This window comes from Passer domesticus, chromosome 17, assembly GCF_036417665.1.
Source record: "Passer domesticus isolate bPasDom1 chromosome 17, bPasDom1.hap1, whole genome shotgun sequence".
Taxonomy (NCBI): domain Eukaryota; kingdom Metazoa; phylum Chordata; class Aves; order Passeriformes; family Passeridae; genus Passer; species Passer domesticus.
In genome coordinates this window covers 10,147,394-10,166,583 of record NC_087490.1, presented here as the reverse complement: position 1 = coordinate 10,166,583, position 19,190 = coordinate 10,147,394, and the positions used below count along the sequence as shown (strand labels likewise).

Genomic DNA, 19,190 nt, shown 5'->3' with positions numbered 1-19,190 from the left:
CTGCGGGGATTGGAGGGGGAGGATCTGTGGTAGAACACCCTGGGTGGGAAGAGCTGCTCGGGGTCGGGATCGGTGCTTGGATTGGAGCAGCTGATGCCCTCTGTGCCTGCTCTTCATCCCTGGGATGAAGGAGCACGAGCCTGACTGGTTTCCAAAAAGCCAAGACGGGAGCCAGGGGCTGAGCCCAGCCTTGGCAGGAGCTGCTGCCCCGAGCTGGAGCATCTCCTCAGGGTCCTGGGTGGAACTGCTGTGGGAAGGGTTGGTAGGGTTGCTCCTCCTTTGCCTGGAGAATACCGGAGTCAGCTCCAGAGCCCCAGGCTGCTCTCCCTGGGCAGTCCCTGCCCTGCAAAGCTCTGCAGAGCTCCCGAATCCGCCTGGATTTGCGGCGGTTTGGCCGCTGCCAGCGCAGTGTCACTGCATTAAACAGCTTTTACATTTGACCCGCAAATCTTTCTAATTATTACTAATCGGGGATGATTAAATGCAGTTATTGGCTGGGGTTTTAACGAGGTTGTTTCCTCCTCCCTCTCTGTCAGCCACGCTGGGAGCTCTGGAGTTCAGCCTGCTCTACGACCAGGACAACAGCTCCCTGCACTGCACCCTCATCAAGGCCAAGGCAAGGGCTCCTCTTTCCCCCCGCCTTTTTCCTGATTTAAATCCATCTGGCTCCCAGTTTCTCTGGTACAATGGGAAGGAAGCCATGTGGCTGCTGGCAGAGGCTGCTCCCTTGGGAGACTCCAGGCACAGCTGCTCCTGGCTGGGGAGGGTTGTGGGGCTTTTCCTTGTGTGACTCCAAGAGATCTGTGGGAGTGGTGATGCCCTGGAACAGTCCTCCCAGAGAAACTGTGGCTGCCCCATCCCTGGAAGTGCCCAAGGCCAGGTTGGAGCACCCTGGGATGGTGGAAGATGTCCCTGCTTGTGGCAGGGAGTGGAACTTGGTGATATTTGAGGTTTCCTCCAACCCAAACCATCCTGTGATTCCACAATGCTGATTTTTCCTGGGATGGGTTGGTTCAGCACATCCTGGCGCCCACAGCTGCTCAGGGCAGAGGCTCTTGGGTCACTGAACACATTTTCTCTTTGCGTTTTTCATGGGCACCTTTTTCTCTCCCTTGTCTTTGCTGAAGGAGGATTCACATCCTGTGCTTCCTTTATCCTTTTTTAGGGCTTAAAACCAATGGATTCCAATGGGCTGGCTGATCCCTATGTGAAGCTGCACCTCCTGCCCGGAGCCAGCAAGGTGAGGCCTTGCCAGGTTTGGTGCTGGGGATGGAGCAGAGGTTTCTCAAATCCCCCTCAGGTCCCTCCCTCAGATCAGATTTTCCCTGTTGATTTCCCTGCTTGCTCTGTTTTCCCTGGGGGTGTCTCTGATGCTCCCAGATGCTCTCCCAGACCCCAGGAACAGCTCATCCTGCAGGCAGGAATCTGCTCAGGGATGGAGGGAAGCTCCAGAGGAGGCATTGCTGTTAATGCATCACAAAACATCTGCCCAAAAAATCTAATTATGCCCAGGGCTGGAATTATCCATTTGCTTGGGAGCTGCAGCACGTTCTTGTTGGAGCTGTGGGGGAAACTCTGGCTCCATCATGGAAATTCCTGGAAATCTCCCTCCCCAGGCCAGCTGAGCTGATCTGGGTGGGCAAACCTTGAGGAAGGAATGAGCACCAGCAGTGCTGGCTCTTTGCTTAGAGGGTGCAGCAGAGCTCTGCTCAGAGGAACCAGGAGTAAAACCAGGGGAAAACTGACAATAAAGTAATTGGATTGATTTTACAGCTGTGCTTTATGCACAGGGACACCTGGCCTTGTTTGGAGGAAATCCAGGTGTGATGTTGGGAATTGCTTTGATTTCTGCTGCTCTCATTTGCTAATTTTTAAATTTTATTTTTAATTTTGAATGTGTGGTTGTGAAAGACACACAAGCAAGTGACAGCTCCTCAATTCACCACTGTCACCTCTTTTAGACCACGAGAGGTGTGACCTGAGCACGTCCACATCCCACATTCTGCCCTGGGCACCTTTTCCCCTCTCCTTGAAGGAATAAACCCCAGGGAGTGACAAAATCCAGGCTCTCCCGGCCACCAAATACTCGGTGCTTGTGCAAAATTCCACCTTGATGCTCCCTGGGAGCTCACCATCACCCAGCAGGGATTTGGGATTTGGGCAGGGAGGAGTTCTGGGTGCGATTCCCCCGTGTTTGTCTGACCCCACAGTCGAACAAGCTGAGGACGAAGACGCTGCGCAACACCCGGAACCCAGTGTGGAACGAGACCCTGGTGTACCACGGCATCACCGACGAGGACATGCAGAGGAAAACCCTCAGGCAAGGCCAGCAGCAGCCCGGGGGTGCCACGGGGTGGGGCCGTGGGGGTCCCCACTCACAGCACCTACCCCAGGAGGGCAGGGGGGTTAGGGCTGTGAGAAATGCAGTTTTGGGTTAAAATCAACACGAATTTGGTCATTTGGATGGTTCTTTGAAGAGAGGAGAGCTGGCATTTTGACCTTGTAATTTAATAGTAGATTATTGATTATACTGTGATTTTTATCATCATAGAGATGTGCATCTCTGCTGATTTGACAATAGCCCAGCAAAAAAAAGTCCATATAAATATCTCTTAAAGTTTATGGCTCTTCCCCCCCTCAGAAAACTTCCACCTCTTCATTTCTTGCCCCATCACAAAGCAAATATTAAAAATGTTGATTTTTTTTTTTTTTTAAGATAGAAATTTGGGGGTTGATGGCTTTTGTTCAGAGGAAATCCAGATCAAGGGTGGGTTTGTGGGGGTTTTGTTTTGCTTTTCCCTCCCTGCAGGGATGGGTTTGGCTCTGGAGTCGGGCACTGCTCCAGCCTGGCTGATGTTCCCTTTTCCCTCTTCCCTCCAGGATCTCCGTGTGTGACGAGGACAAATTCGGCCACAACGAGTTTATTGGAGAAACCAGAGTTGCCTTGAAAAAACTCAAAGCCAACCAGAAAAAGAACTTCAACATCTGCCTGGAGAGAGTAATACCAGTGAGTGTCTGTGAAAATTCCTTCTGTTCCCCTTGGAAATGGCACCTGAGGGATGCAGGGAGGGGCTGGAGGTGCCCGACTTCCCTGGCACCTTTAGGAGTTACATTCCCACCTGGGCTGATGTGACATCCCAAGGCCAGGAGATAAGAGCCTGGTGGGAATCCATGGGAAGAGACTCCAGGGCCTGCTCCTGTTGGCTTTGCCAGCCCCTGGGGATGGATGTCACCATGGAGGAGGGGACAGCTTGCTCTGTCCCTCGTTGAATCCACTGGGACGGGGTTGATGGAGCAGATGGAGACTCCTGAGGTCCCTCCACTTTGGAGTGCGGAGCTGGGCTGCCTGCATTCCCAGCTAGTTTTGCTGTGGGATGGTGCCTCTCCCAGTCATTCATGGCAGCCTCCTTGTCCCTTTCCCATCCCAGACGAAGCGTGCCGGAACAACGGGCGCATCCCGCGGGATGGCTCTGTACGAGGAGGAGGTGAGTCCTCGGAGCAGCACAAGCTCCACCCACGTCCTCTCCACCATCCGTCCTGTACAACCCCATCATCCCCCCCTACATTCCCTGCCATCCATCCCATCCCTCCTCCTCCACACGGCGTTTTCCCGTTTTTCCTCCACACGCGGCGTTTTCCCGTTTTTCCTCCACACACGGAGTTTCCCTGTTTTTCCTCCCCCACGCGGAGTTTTCCCGTTTTTCCTCCACACGCGGAGTTTTCCCGTTTTTCCTCCACACGCAGAGTTTTCCGTTTTTCCTCCACACGAAGTTTTCTCGTTTTCCCTCCACACACGGAGTTTTCCCGTTTTTCCTCCACACGCGGCATTTTCCTGTTTTTCCTCCACACGCGGAGTTTTCCCGTTTTTCCTCCACACGTGGAGTTTTCCCATTTTTCCTCGACACGCGGAGTTTTCCCGTTTTTCCTCCACACGCGGAGTTTTCCCGTTTTTCCTCCCCGCCCACCTCTGGCGGCTCCTCCCGCAGGTGGATCGCGGCGGGGACGTGGAGGAGCGCGGGAAGATCCTGGTGTCCCTCATGTACAGCACCCAGCAGGGCGGGCTCATCGTGGGCATCGTGCGCTGCGTGCACCTGGCGGCCATGGACGCCAACGGATACTCGGATCCCTTCGTCAAGCTGTGAGTGCTCCGGGAATGGCTCCGGGCTGGAATGGCTCCCTGCTGGCCTTCCTCTGGAGCCCTGGCACGGCAGGAGCTCTCCAGCAGTGGTGGTGTCCCTGTTGTGGGTGGTGTTGACCCAGCCCTTGGGTCTGTGGCTCCCCAGAGCTCCCCAAGTGCCCAGATCCCTCGTGGTGAATCCCAGGGTTGTTAAAGGCTGGAAAAGACTCCAAGAGTCCAAGCGTTGACTGATCACCTCATGTCTGCAAGCAGAGGGGGTGTGGGGTGGGTTTGTATGGTTGTGTTCGAGGGCCCCAGGATGGGGGAAGAGATGAGAGTCTTGACTCCATGTTTCAGAAGGCTGATTTATCATATTAAGATATTATATTGAAATGCTATACTAAAACCATACTAAAAAGAATGGAAAGGATCCATCAGAAAGCTGGAATGGAATGGAATGGAATGGAATGGAATGGAATGGAATGGAATGGAATGGAATGAATAACAAAAACCCGTGACCCTCAGAGAGTCCACACAGCTGGACCATGGTTGGTCATTAAGTAGAAACAACTCACATGGACCAATGACAGATGCACCTGTGGGTAAACAACCTCCGGGCCACCTTCCACACCATCAGATAGTTATGGTTTACATTTCTATTCTGAGGCTTCTCAGCTAGAATGGGAGAAAAATCCTAGCAAAGGATTTTCATAGAATATCCCAGTGACAGGTTTGGGGCTGGTGCCCGACTCCCCCAGGATCCACAGGAGTGGGATTCCCACCCGTGACTCATCAAGGGAGTCCAGGGACAGTGGAAGCTGGAGGACAGGGGGTCCTTCTCTCCACCTCTGACCCACCCTGGCTGCAGGACAGAGGTGGCTCCATGTCCCTCCGTGCCCTGCTTGCTGCCCCATGAACTCCCATGGCTCCTGGGAATGTGGGGGAATGAGCTTTTATTCCAGCTTCATGAGCTGCACCACAGAGAAATCCCTGCAGCCACTCCTGGTGGGGGTTTTGCTCCTGGTTTTTTCCTTTGCCTTCAGAAAAAAACCTCTGTTCTCCCTAAAGCTCATTCAGTGACTCTCATGTCGAACATATTCTGCTCATCTTTTTGTAGCTCAGTGGAACTGAGCACTTTCCCTTCCCAGTCTCTCTTTATTTGTTGTATTCTCCATTTCTACAAACAGAAGATGGTGGCTTTATATTTTTAAATCAACTTCTAACAGATCTAATTAATCCCAGCTCTAAATTGAGTTCTGGATCTGCGCAGCCCCAGCCCCACACTTTTCCCACATCCTCTGGAAGGTGGGAAGAGAGACTGGCCTTAAATAAATCTCTTCCAGCCCAGAAGCTCACTTTTAAAGCTTATAAACTCCCACTGTTCTTGCACTTGAATTTTGAGCTGTTTTCTGTTGCCCCCAGTTGGCTGAAACCTGACATGGGCAAAAAGGCCAAGCACAAGACACAGATTAAGAAGAAAACGTTGAATCCTGAGTTTAACGAGGTATGGATGGCTATTTTTTATATTATCAAATCAATTCACTGAGCACTGTGTTGAGTGGAGGAGGTGGAAGACAAACTCCCCAAGGTTTGGCTCTTTGCTCAAGCTCCTTTCCCACTCCTGCGCCCGGGAATATTTTGGGAATGACTTTGCCATGGCAGCACCACACACCCTGAAAGCTCCCTGCATCCCAGCTGGGGGTGTGGGTGGGATGAGCATTCCTGGGGGTGGAAACTGGAAATTCTCCACTGGTGCTGCTTGGATGGGACAGCTGGAAAGGGCTCACGTAGGTGCTTGACTCCTGGAAAAGAGGAGGAGCATTTTTCCTTCATTAATTATAATTTAACCCTCCTCTCCTTGGATTTTGAACCCAGGCTGAGCAGAGATCAGGTCCAACCCTTTAACTGCCGCTTTTAGGGTGTGTTTTCCTTTGGGGTGTGACATGGGCACTCCCATTTCTGCAGGAGTTCTTCTATGACATCAAACACAGCGACCTGGCCAAGAAATCCCTGGACATTTCCGTCTGGGATTACGACATCGGAAAATCCAACGACTACATCGGTGAGGGATGGGCTGGGGGATTCTGCCCTCAGGGCAGGGGTTTGCTGCCTGGTTTGGGGTTTGCTCAATGGGAGGGGGGCCTGGGTCACCTGCCCAGGTGGGATGATGGAATCTGGAGGGTGCACCCCCCACACTGCCCGAATTTCAGCATCCTGGGAGGTCTTTTGGGCAGGAAAAGCATCTCCAGGCTTCTAATCTTCCGTTAGATTTTTGATCCAGGAGGTGGAAAAAGCGTTGCAGGGTGTGAGGTGTGTGCCCGTGGCGGGATTTCCTGGCACATCAGCACCACCTCTGGATACAAAGTCTGCTCTTTTCCCCTTTTCCCAGGCGGCTGCCAGCTGGGAATCACGGCCAAGGGCGAGCGCTTGAAACACTGGTACGAGTGTTTGAAGAACAAGGACAAGAAGATCGAGCGCTGGCACACCCTGCAGAACGAGAACCACGTAGCCAGTGATTAAAGGGAGCCTCTGGCCGGCCCTCCCCGCCCTCTGCCACGCCCCTGTAGGTCCCTGATGTCCCTGGTGTCCCGTCTTCCAGCACAGCCATGCCTTGCTACAGCCTCTGATCCCAGGGTCCTCCTCCGAGCCCCTCCATCCTCCGCTGGAAACTCCCCCAGATCTTTTCTATTCTCCTTTATTTATTTTCAGCTGGGGGAGGGAGGCTGTCGGGTTCCCCTGGTGCGTAATTTTGGCAAGCAATAGTTCCCTCCTGACTGTTCCCTCCTGACTGTTCCCCCTCTCTCTCTCCCCGTCCCCGTGGCAGCGTTCCCGTCGCGTTTCTGACGCTCCGTGTCCCTCCAGCCTCCGCTCCGGCGTCTCCCCCAGGGAGATGGGAGTGCTGGGCCTGGGAGCATCAGCCTGTCCTTGCTTGTGTGATCTCAATACCTCAGTTGCAATAACGAAAAAGCTCCTTGGCTTTGGTGTGGGTGTCACCGTCGCCTGGTGTCCGTGTCGTCGTGGTCAGGCCGAATCCGGTGTCACCGGCGTCATCCTGCGAGTCCTGCTTGAGCTTCACCTCTGGTTCGGCCCAGCTGAGCAATGTTGTGGCACATCCTTTGCTGAGAAGATCCACCACCAACAGCACGACAGCGACAAGGAGGGTTTGGGGAGCTCTGTGCTCGCAGGGGAGCAGGTTTGGGTTGGTTTGTGTCGTTTCCACGGGCGGTTCCTCCACCCGAGGAATTTGGGGGCTCCGCTGCTGTAGGAGCCCAGCTGTGTTTTAGGGTTGTGACTACCTCCTCTTCACCTCTGAGCTGTGTAGTAGTGACTGGCCGAGCCCTGGAGGGGTCCTAGGTCCCCTCAGACCCCTCCTGCTTCCGAGGATTTACTGTTCCTTGGGAGGGAAGCTGAGGGAGCTGCTGCTTCCCCCCAGCCCCCTGATGTGTGCAAGGATTATTGCTTCAAACCACCACAGCTCCTGGAACTGGCTGGAACAGTCCGAGATCTTCCAAACTTGGTTTGGTTTGGTTTGGTTTTCTTTCGTTTTCCCCAGTTTTCTGCACAAGAACCCTCAGCCTGCACTTTAAGGGTGGCCTGGAGCTGTTGGATCTGGTCTGGACAGCAGGACAGCACAGACTCTGCAGGTGCTGCTGCTGGGCTCTGGAACCATTCCCTGGCTCTGGAACCATTCCCTGGCTCTGGAACCAATCCCTGGCTCTGGAGCCATTCCCTGGCTCTGGAGCCATTCCCTGGCTCTGGAACCATTCCCTGGCTCTGGAACCAATCCCTGGCTCTGGAACCATTCCCTGGCTCTGGAAACCCCCAGGCCCTGTGGATAGGAGCACACTAAGCACTATGGAATGTATGGAATTTTTTTGTCACACTGAGCATGGGGTGTGAAACCTCCCCCTGGCCCCCTGCCCCCGCTGATGCTGCTGCCCTCTTGGAGTTGGATGAGTTCCATTCTCCTGATATTTTCTTGATCTCCCCGCACCCCCAGCAGAGCTTGCTGATGTGCCCTGAGTGTCCCCAGCCCTGGGTGACACAAACCCCTCTGAGCTGGGCTATCCCAGCCTGGCACAGGCTCCCCCCTCCCTGGATCTCCAGGTGGGAAAAGCCAACCCAAGCCACCCCAGAGGGTCCAGCCAGGGCTGGGAATCCTCTTCCATCACCCCAAGTGATGTGATGGTGCTTGTGGCTTGGCTTGGGGTGGAAAGGAAGAGGACGCCTGGAAATTTTCCCATTTTTCATGGAATTCTTGCCTCTGTGCTGGTCAGTGTGGCATCCCTGAGCCGCTCTGGCCAGGAGCAGACTGAAACAATCCTGGTTTTTTGGACTGTTCCCCTCTCCATCCCGTGCTGAGCTGTGGGATCCAGGAGCAATGGTTGGACTCTCCCTTTCTCAACCTTAATGACTCCAAGCTGCCACCACCCCTTCCAGAGGGATGGACCTGGCCCAAACATTCCTGGTCATACCCAGGGCAGCACCTGGGCACGGAGCTGTGCTGTGGAAACGTGTGGCTGAGGGTAAAAAAACCTTTAAAATAATTATTTAAGCAATTCCTTAATTTCTCCCAGTCCTGCAGCAGCCCAGCCTCCTTTGTGTGTGCAGAACAACTCACTTAGGGTTACCCTTCTCCCATCCTGTATTCCCATCCCTGTTCAGCCTGCTCTCTTTGGGAAAAGGATACTCAGATCATCTCTTTGCACCTCCAAAAATCAATCAAGTGCAACTTGCCAATCTCCTCAGTATCGTGCAAAACCACAGCCCTGGTCTCTGCCCCCCCTTCTTCTCAGTTTTTCTGATTATAATTCCTGCCCTGAATGACTTCTTTTTGTTGTAAATAAAGCATGCAACTATGGATTGGGAATGGTGAAAAACAAACAAACAAAAAGGAAAAAAAAAAAGAAAATGAAAAGCCTCTTCTACTGCTGTTTGCATTCAGACTCGCATGCAGTGATTTTACAGCCAAATATCAGTTTACAACTGTTAAAGAGAAAAAGAAAACCTTACACAGGAATTAGAAATCCTCCAGTCTTCCGCTGCATGCAGCACAACATCCTCTCTTGATGTGGTATCTAATAAAGTGAGACTATCGGAAAAGAACAAAAAAAATTACAATTTTTTTGCTTCTTTCATTCCCTGTGGGAACAGGAACCTCCTGGGGTGGACAAAGGGCCTGGTTCTGGGAATTCCTGGTGGGTTTGGGCTGCTGGCATTGAGTTGGGCTGGAGATGTTGAGAAGTTTGGGGTGGTTGGGAGAGAGATCCTGGAAGGGAGATCCTGGTTCCCCCGGGGTGGGTAACAGGGATTCCCGGGTTTGGGAATATCCTGGGTAAAATCATGCAGATTTAAATCATCCACAGGCTCGCCTCACTTGGTGCCTGGGAGTGAAACCCCTGAGGAAAAGCAGGAGTGGGGATGGGAGAATATTTTTCCTCCCAGTTCCCTCCATCACCCCCAGTTTGGGGAGCAGGAGCCGCTCCCTCGGGGGGTGGCAGCTCCAACCAATAAAGGATTTCCTTTTATATCCATTTATTTACTTTTATTTCCCTTTATTTCCTTTTATTTCCTTCTTTTCCTGGGCTCGGTTCCCGGGCAGGGCTGGTGGCAGCCCTGGGTGGGGACATCGCCCCTCGTGTGCCCGGGGCGGCGGTGGCCGGGCCGGTGGCGATGCCCAGAGACAGCAGCAGATGTCACTGGAGCTCCAGGCGTGGAGCGGGGAGGAGCTGCCGGAAGGATGGTCCCGATATTTCCAGGAATTTGGGGATTTTTGGGGCAATCGCACCCCGCTCCTGCCGCTCCTAACGCTCAAACCTTCAGCGGCAGGGAAGAGTTGAGGCTTTGTCCTCTTGGAAAAACCTTCCCAGCAGGCTTAAAATTGAGCTTTAACTTCTTTTTTGATGTTTTTGTTTTCCAGCGTTGGGTTCTTCTCATTGATCTTCCCTCCTCTTCTCCATTTCCTGCCCAGCAGAGAAACCCCAGTGGAGGAATTCCAGTCCCATCCAAGACCTCCCAGCCAAGAAATCCAACCCAAGGGGTCCCAGCAGAGACCACCCAGCTCCAGATGAAGGCTGGGATGAGGATTCTCTGCAATGAAGGTGCTGTGGTGTTTGTGGATGAAGCAGAGCCAGCTGTGGTTTGTTGTGAATTCCTGCATGGAAAATGATTCCAAAGAGGGATTCTGCTCAAATCCACAGGAATAAGACAGGAATATTTATTCCCTCTAATTCCTATTTCTCCTCCCATTTTCTTCTCAGTCTCTCCAGAAGGAAAGTCCTTGGATTGCAAAGTGGGCTCGTTCAGGACCATCCTTTGAATCTCCTGCTTCTGTAGGTGCCTTCCCACTTTAATTCCACCTCAGCACATCCGAACCCCTCTGTTCCCCCAGCCCTTTCCTCGTCTGCTAATGGGATTTGCACCTTTGGAGCAACCAAAATTTGGATTCTCCTCCTGGTGCTGGCCAGGCCAGCCAGGAGCAGGGATTTACAGTGGCTGGGAAATCAATCCCAGTTTGTTCTTGATCCAGGGGGATGGGAAATGAGGATGGCAGCAGCTCCTTTAGCAGCTGCCAGGACCTGAGGCAGGTCCTGATCTGGGAGAGGGGCCAGGACCATCCCTGGAGAAAAGCCACGGGATGGAGGTGTTGGCAAAGTCTTGGGCTCTTGTTGCACTGCTGTGAAATGCAGTGTGCTCCTCTCCAAGGCTCCAGGAGCTCACAGCAGCACCCAGTGACCCAGCTCATGCCCTGCAGTGCCGTTTTCTGATTACCTCCTGTGGGATAATTCATTAAAAATTCCTTTTTATGAAGCTTTCCTCATCTCCTGCCTGATCCTGGGGTATCAGGAGCAGGAGGGAAACCTTCCCTGCTTCCCATCTCCTGGGGGAAAAAACCAAAATAAATAAACCAAGCTTTTCCTCTTTAACATTTCACTTAAAAAACAGAGGAGCTCAAATAAATAAATCCCTCCTCTATCCGCTTTGGAGCCCAGCTTTCCCAAAAGCCAGCAGGGAGAGATCTCTTTATCTCCCAGGGCAGAGATAACAATGTAATTACGAGCTGGGATCAATGGCTTTCATCTCATCAGTCCTCAGCCCCAAATAAATGGTTCTCTCCCACCCCAGTGTGGCCACTGCAGTGGTGAGGGTCCTGCTGGCACCTGGAGAGGCCATGAAGATTTTCCTGAGGGAAGCTGAGTTTTGGGATGTTTTTTTTCCACTGGGGAATGTTGGATCTTGAGTGGGAGAGGCAAGTGGAGAGCCCCAGGGGATGCTGAGCTCCTCCTGTGCCAGTAAACATGGAGCTGTGATTTAGAGAATTTCCTGACTTTTTTGGGGAAGAAAAATCCAGACAATAAATATCAGTTTGTTGTTTATTTTTTTATTGCAGAGAGCAGAACGGGAGTTATGGCAGCTGGGGAGAGGAGTGGTCAGCAGCTGCCATAAATCCCGGATTCCAACAGAATCCACACTCCGAGAAAAGTAGAGGGGAAAATGGGAAGGGAATTGGAAAAGGAGTTTGATTAAGCCCAGCTTAAATATTAACTGGGCATAATGGTGACGGGTTTGTACTGGGAGAGAGCCCAGGAGATGGAATTGGAATGAGAAATTCACCCTGTGTGGGGATGGGATGGGATGGGATGGGATGGGATGGGATGGGATGGGATGGGATGGGATGGGATCTCCAGCACATGGGAGATCTCAATGCCAGGCTCAGCTGGGATAATTTGTGCACCTGCCCGCACTGCCCAGTGTGGAAAGTGGAATTTCATTAGAAACGAGCACAAAATTCCAACCTTTCCCACCCTGCTCCCATCATCCCCTGGCTCTGCTTCCATGGCTTTTCTCTTTTCCAGGCACCACCACTGCAGCCCAGCCTGGCTGTGGTGCTGAGCTCCCCTCAGCTGTTCCTGGGGGCTGCATTCCAAAGAGCAGCAGTGTCCAGGACGTGGGAATGGGTTTAAACTGGGAGAGGCTGGGTTTGGCTGGGATGTTATTCCCATACCCACAGGGGTGGGAAGGGGATCACTCCCTCCCCCAGCCCTGCCGTGTGGATCCAGCCGTTTCCATCCTGCTGCAGCACCAAGAGCTGGAAAACTGCATTTTCCTGGGATCCAGGAGGGTTCTGATCAGCTGGGAGTGGAACGTGAGCCTGGCAGGAGCGGGATGGAGCTGGGGAGCAGCTGCACCCTCGCTGTGGGGGACACGGCCACGGCTCCTTTGGGGACATTTTGGGAATGCTGGGCCATGAATGCGAGTCACGGGCAGATTGGGAAGATCAGGCAGTGGGATGCCAGCACCTGCCTTCCAAGCGGGATGGAGCAGCTGGAATGAGGCTGGAAAACTGCAGTTTTCTGCCTTCAGAGATCTGAGCAGCTCCCTGAATCCATTAGGGCCGCAGAGATAACGGATTTCTCAGGTTTGCTGGGAAAAGCCCCCACAAACTCCTTTCAGAAGCTGTCTGAACAAAAAGGCTCGCCTTGATCTGGGTAAAACGGGGAATAAAAGCTGTGGCAGACAAAAAGGAAGGAAAAAAATTAATTTAGTTCGGGTCAAAGGGAATTGCCACTGAGAAGCCTTGGGGGTGTTGGTAAACGGGATGGGCCGAATTTGAGAGGGAAGGAGCCTGAGAAATTCGCGGGTGTCGCTGTCACTCCGCTTTGTCCCCTGACGAGGGTCAGCATCGTTAATTAAGGGCCAGCTGGGCAGGGCTCAGGAGCTGATCGGTATCGCCCTGATAAGAGCCCTGTCATGGAAACCCTGAGTGCCGCAGCCAAGATCTCCAGAGCCTCGGCAAATCAGGGCTTTATTCAGCCTCTAACAAAGAGTATTTTCCTTTTAAAATCCGAGTTATTCAGCTCCGTGCGACTCCAGCTCCTTTGTAAAGGCAGGTGGCACTTCCAGAGGGGGAATTCGGGCTCTGCCTTATCTCCAAAACTCTCCCAGAGGATGAGTTTCCAGGAGCTCTCACCTTGCTGGAGCTCACACCTTTCATCCCCAGCTGCTCTCAGGGTGTTTTAAATGTCTTGGCCTTGCAAATTGGCTGCGATCGAGCAGCTGGAAAGTTTTCAGGGAAACAAGGCTTTGCAGAGCGGCAGGAAAAGTGGGAATGGAAACCTGCCTGAGGGAAAGCTGCTCTGCCAGGTGGGATCAAGGTTGGTTACATCCCTGAAAAACGCACTCCTTCCATCCCTGGAAGGGCTCGGGGTGAGGCTGGATGGGGCTTGAAGCAACCTGGGACAGTGGAGAACAACAGGGGGTGCAATGGGGTGAATCTTAAATTCCTTTCCACCCCCAATTTTTCTGGGATTCGCGGGGGAAGCAGAAGAACGAAGCGAAGCCCGGTAAGCAGCTGCTGAATCAAAAACCCAAGAAAAGGGAAAATAAAACCCAGCAGGTCCCTGGGAAGGGCCCAGAGGAGCTGGCAGGCCCCGGTGCACCGGGATAACCCCGAGCCGGGGCTGCTTTCCCGGAGTGGGAATCTTATCGATCTCCTTTGTTTTACAAGCGCCGCTGACGCGATGATCTTTGGCAGCGGCGTTAGGGCTGAAACACGAGCCGAGCTCGGGCTCTTTATCTTTAATTGTTTGAAAAACGACACGGGCATGGCGTCGGTGCCCTGGAAATCATCCTGGTGCACAGGTTGGGAACCTGCTGGTGTGACGCAGGGACCCGCGTGGGTCACCCACCCTTTCCCAGTCCCTGGAATCTCGCGGTCCCGCAGCGGTGGCTGAAGGTGCTGGGAAGTCTCCTGTGCTCATGGAAGCCACTGGCTGATGTCCCCAGGGCAGGGTGTGACAGCAGGAGGTGGCAGCAGGGCCACCCATCCATGGAGCAGCTGCTGGTGGTGGCAGCACAGTGTTCATCCATCCCGGGCTGTTTTCCATGTCTGTTTTCCCCCTAATTTACTTGAAACCCTGGTCAGCATCCCACGCATCCCTGTGGAGAGCAGGAGGGTTTGTCACTAAACTGGGGAGCAGGACTGGGGGCTGCAGCTTTGTTCTCTCTGTGTGTCTGTCCCATGGATGGAGGGATGGATGGGTGGATGATGGATGGATGGATGGATGGATGGATGGGTGGATGGATGGATGATGGAGGGAGGGATGGATGGATGGATGGGTGGATGGATGGATGGAGGGATGGAGGGATGGAGGGATGGATGGATGGATGATGGAGGGATGGATGGGTGGATGGATGGAGGGATGGGATGGATGGATGGATGGATGGATGGATGGATGGATGGATGGATACCAAAACCATCTCTGCTCCTTGGTGGATCTGTTCCTGCACCAGTGGAGCTGGGATTGGGGTCCTGAGCAGCACCTGGAATGCTGTAAGACACAACCAATATCCAGGGGGGACAATGGACTGACTGTCCCGTGGTTCTGGTGTCCACCTCTCCTGATGGAGCTGCTGACATTCCCGCTCCATTTTCGAGATGAGCCTGGCTGTGGATAAAATAATTTGCTGAGAATCATTAACCTAATGATGGAGGTTTTGGATAAACAGATGCTGAGCCTGGCTGGGGGGAAAATGGGCTTAATTGTGGCTCTGGAAAAAAAACCAGGGAAAGGGGATTGGGATGAGCTCTGGGGGGTTTGGAGGTATCAAGGCTGGGTCTCCTCCCAGCCCCCCCAATTCCAGGGACTTTCAGCCCCACCCCTCTGAATCCCAGAGATGGAAAGGAGCAGGAACAGGATGGGAGCACCAGAATCCTGCCTCGCCATGGATTTATGGATAAAACCCCAGGACCACATCCCAGCCCTGCTGCACGGTCAAAGGGGGAACTGCAGCTCAGGGACCTGAAGGTGTTCATCTTTTTGGAAATATTGGAGATGATGACAAGTTCAGAGTGAATATTCCCATTTATCCCAGACAAGCAGGTTTTCCAGGAAAGGAAATGTCACCAGCTCCATCTTTAGGTGTCGTTGCAATCCTTCTATTTTTATCAGAATTAACTGTGGAGCGGAGTGAGCTCTAAATGCCAATAATTAAACCCAAACAGCCCCAGGATCAGGTGCCACCCCCTGTCCCCAATGGGGCCCTGGCCCTATTATTTGAAATTGATGCAATTATTCTTCTGGCAGAGTAATAAGTTTCTGTTCTGCAGTACCCAGCGGACCCTAAAGCAGAACAAATGCTTTAATAAACCCAGGCTGGGCCTTCCTGGAAGCTGGAATGTGGGGTTATTGAGGAGAGGAGGAGGTTTGGGAATGTTTAATAAATGATTGCCTGATATTTCTTGCTCACAACGTACCTGTCTGATTAGTAAATGTTTTCTGCTCGCTGATTAACTTTGTTTATTTCTTAATTAGGTTCAGCACCGGCTGTCTCGTGGTTCCCAAATAATTGTTTGATTAATGGGCCTGGATTTACATTTTCATTAAGCCCCTCCCCAATTAGCAGTGCCAGAACAGGCAGATCTGGGCCCTCAGAATGACAATTTTAGCCCATTAAGTGATAACTGTTCTATTGATCAGGGATAATGGAGCACAGGCAGTAAATCCATGGCCGAGCCTCAGAATTCCCGGGGGAAGGTTGGGAATGTCCCCCAGCAGCACCTGCTGCTCCCTTTGCCTCCACTCGGTGATTAAGGGGTTAATTGGTTCCAGATTGGGATTTGATTGGTGAGGGAGGGCTCCCAGTCAGGGAGGGGAATCACCAGTTCCCTGGAGGGGGTGGGATGGGGATTGGGATGGGATAAAAGGGGATGAGAATGGGGATGGGAAATGGGGATTAGGATGGGTTTAAATGGGGAATGAGGGATGGGAATAGGGCCAGAAATAGGAATAGGGGCAGGAGCAGGGATGGGATCACAAGGACAAAGAGGAGGACACTGCCAAGGAGCTGCTTGGCTGCTCATCCCCAGGGAAGTCCCTGCTCGTGTCAGCCTGAAATGTGTCTGGAGATGCTTCCCCAGTGGGGAGAGGAGACTGGGGAACAAACAAACCTTTTTCCATATTCCCAGGGGACATGCCAGGCTGTGGGGGTGTCACCCTGGCAGGGCTTTGTCACTCCAGAGGAGCCCGTTGCTATATTTGCTCTCACCACAACTGGCTTTTTTTTTTTTTTTTTTTTTTTAAATACTGGATTCTGCTCTCCAAAAGTAGGACACAGCCATTCCACGTGTCTGCTCCAAAGCTCCATAATCTCCTGCCTTTGGCCAGGCTGGGGAACCATCGTGCTGGGAGCTCTCCGGCCAGGAGCAGCTTTTGGGGAGCTCCAGATCCAGGGAGGAAAGGTTGGAGGGGATGGATCCCCCCCAGGAACCCCTGGGATCTCCTCCTGTTTTGTGGGATTGTGTCACTCCTGCCTGGGGGCCATCACTCAGTGATGTGGCATTTCCTCCTTCCCACCGCCGCCCTGCCCTCACCCTCAGGAGGGCAGAGCCAATCCCTCTGCCAGGAGCTGCCAAGGGAGGATGGCAAAATGGGGCAAAAACGGGGATTTTGGAAGGTTTTCCTGAGTTTCCCCATTCCACATTGGAAGAAATGTGGATTTGCCTCACTGTTCTCCAGCTTTTCCTCTCTGGAGTGCAACCCTGCCCCAGGGAGGGTGAGGGGCAGCTCACAGCTCGTTTATCCAGAGCTGAGGGAAGAGCCAAAATCCTGTGGCAAAGGCAGGGGAAGCAGCTTTGCCTCTGGATTCACAGCTCCATGGAAGCGTGAGGATGATCCCTGTGCACACAGATGGTTCCTCTGCTCCCCCCCAGCCAAACACCTGCGCTGCCACCAGGATTTGGGGACCTGCTCCAGCTGGGAACGTCCTGATCCAGCCCAAAAGCAGCACCAAAACTCCAAATGTTCACTGGAAAACTTCCAGCTCTGCCTTGTCCTGTCCATCCATGATGGAGGATTCATGGAGCTGCCTCTTGCCCGGGTCAGGGCAGATCATGGTCCCTGCCTCTGCTCCAGCCCTTCCCCACATCCATCACCCTCATCCCGGGGATTTCATCATCCCCGAGGCTCCCAGGAGCTGCTGGAGGATTTATTTTTTATTTCCCTGCACCCAGGACACGCTGCCCTTCCAGGGTGGGTGCAGCTGGGGAACCCCTCGCTGATCCAAACCCCTCATCCCTCCTAAAATTCCCTCCTTCAAACGTTTTTCCTCCGAAAGCCCCGAGTTTGCAGGGCAGGAAGGAATTCCAATTTGGTGATGCCTCCATGGATTCTCCTGGCAGGACCTGGCACAGTCTCATCCCAGCGCCTGCTGCGCTCCAAGGGCAGCTTGGAACAACAACAACAACACGTGAAAGACAAACCCAGATCCATGAATTAGTGGGAAGAAATGGAAATTCGATCCCTTTTTCAGGTTTAAAGGGAAGGTGCTGTGCCTGAGGGCGGCTGGGGGAATGGGATGTGCCTCCTCTCCTCATGGAGCACCAGGAATACTCAGGACAGCCCTGACAGGAATCTCCATCACATTTTGGGCTTCACCGCCTCTGCAAAACAAAGCCCTGAGCCCAAAATCAGCCGGAGGCAGGGGCATGGATTGCAAAACCCCCATTGCTTAGGAATTCCTGCCTGGCTTAAGGAATGCTTTGTGTTTAGGGAGAGAATTGGGCTGCTGGGGACAAGGGGGGGATGGTTTTAAACTAAAAAAGGAGAGATTTAGATTGGATTTCAGGAAGCAATCCTTCCCTGGGAGAGTGGTCAGGCCCTGGCTCAGGGTGCCCAGAGAAGCTGTGGCTGCCTCCGGATCCCTGGAGGTGTCCAAGGCCAGGCTGGATGGAGCATCCCCTCCTGCCCTAAATCTTTCTTTCCTGACCCAAAATTCTGCCCCCCCCCCAGGGTCTGCAGCACAATCTCAAAGTGTTGGTTTTTATAATTTATTGGCAGGCCAGTCTGATTTAGGCCCTCCTGACAAATGGGATGTTGTATTCCAGGAGTTTATCCCCGGGGAACAAATAAACAAACACAGCGCTGGAAACCTCATGAATTTTTTAAAGAGCTTATCAAAACCTTTTTTCCCCCTTTTCCCACAGGCAGAGTGGCTGAAAGGGGAAATATCCCCTCCATCTGCATTCCCAGCACCTCTTTCCCCTTCAATCCCTTAATCCTCTTCTTTCCAGCTTTAATCCACACGGTTGCCTCTTTCTTGTTCGGTTTTTTATTAATTCCCCCCACTCCAAATAATCACAAAACCAACACCAAGACTCCAGAGCTCCGTGTCCAAACTCCCGGCTCCCTGATCATCCACAAAAGCCTGAGCATTGCATCATCCCAATTCCTATTTTTTCCCCTCTTTTTACTCTGGAATGACCCCGGATTTGCAGCCCCGGGGCGTTTTTTGGGGTTGCAGGCAGCGGGAATTGGACATCCATCACTGCCTGCGCCGGGAGAGCCGCTCCCCGCTGGAGATGTCGCTGTCACCGGCATCCTAATGAGTTAATTAAGGAAAAGCAGGGCAGGAGGGGTGCGGCCCCTCCGGGAATTCTTTCTGGGAGAGACTCACGGAATTCCCAGGGAACCGTGGCTGCTTCCCGGGGGAGCAGGGAAGCACCAGGACCGAGGAAAAGCCTTCAGCAGCTCCAGGGGGATCACAGGGTGTTGGATCCTGTTCCAAAGAGAGACTTCCCAAAATTCCCCCGCAGCTGCCAGGGGCTGCTCTGTCCTTTCCTGGGGGTGATTCGCGTGGATCTCCTGCCTCCAACCCCTCAAATCCCAAAATTTGTGCCTAAAAGCAATTCAAACCCATGGGGAAAACTCTGCTCAGCCCCTTTTCGGTGGTTCCAGCTGGTTCCTGCCCAGGCTGTACTGCTGGAACATGAATGTGGAAAAGAAGAGCAGGAAAGGCCAGGAGCAGCTCGTTATTCCACAACATTCCTGGGAATTATTCCCTTTCCTGGCTCAGGTGGAGCACAGGCACGGAGAGTGCAAGATTTGCTAATTATTGACTTTTAATCAGCTGCTCCCTGATAAGTCAGCCCAGCTCCCCAGTCTGGGAAAACCAGGACTGCAAGGACATCTTCCACCTGCAGAGGAACACCCTGGCAGGTCAGCAGGGATACAAATCCATCAACAAATGAAATGAGGCTCCTTATCCTGCCCTTCCCTGGATGCCACCTCCCTAA

The 19,190-nt window shown here is 52.9% G+C and overlaps 1 protein-coding gene across 5 annotated transcripts in view; it reads left to right on the top strand.

The window, feature by feature from the left end:
- Window positions 1–9,232, top strand: part of RPH3A (rabphilin 3A) — a 30,110-nt gene extending 20,878 nt beyond the window's left edge. For 4 of the 5 annotated variants that reach the window (XM_064392167.1, XM_064392169.1, XM_064392164.1 and 1 more), the window contains 9 exons: window positions 537–616; window positions 1,166–1,240; window positions 2,211–2,320; window positions 2,881–3,007; window positions 3,429–3,485; window positions 3,987–4,138; window positions 5,540–5,621; window positions 6,083–6,179; window positions 6,507–9,232. In XM_064392167.1, coding sequence (XP_064248237.1) covers window positions 537–616; window positions 1,166–1,240; window positions 2,211–2,320; window positions 2,881–3,007; window positions 3,429–3,485; window positions 3,987–4,138; window positions 5,540–5,621; window positions 6,083–6,179; window positions 6,507–6,637 — 911 coding nt within the window. In that variant the 3' untranslated portion in view covers window positions 6,638–9,232. The remainder of the gene's footprint in view (window positions 1–536; window positions 617–1,165; window positions 1,241–2,210; window positions 2,321–2,880; window positions 3,008–3,428; window positions 3,486–3,986; window positions 4,139–5,539; window positions 5,622–6,082; window positions 6,180–6,506) is intronic. The other variant, XM_064392166.1, reaches the window with a different exon arrangement.
- Window positions 9,233–19,190: the final 9,958 nt, after the last annotated feature.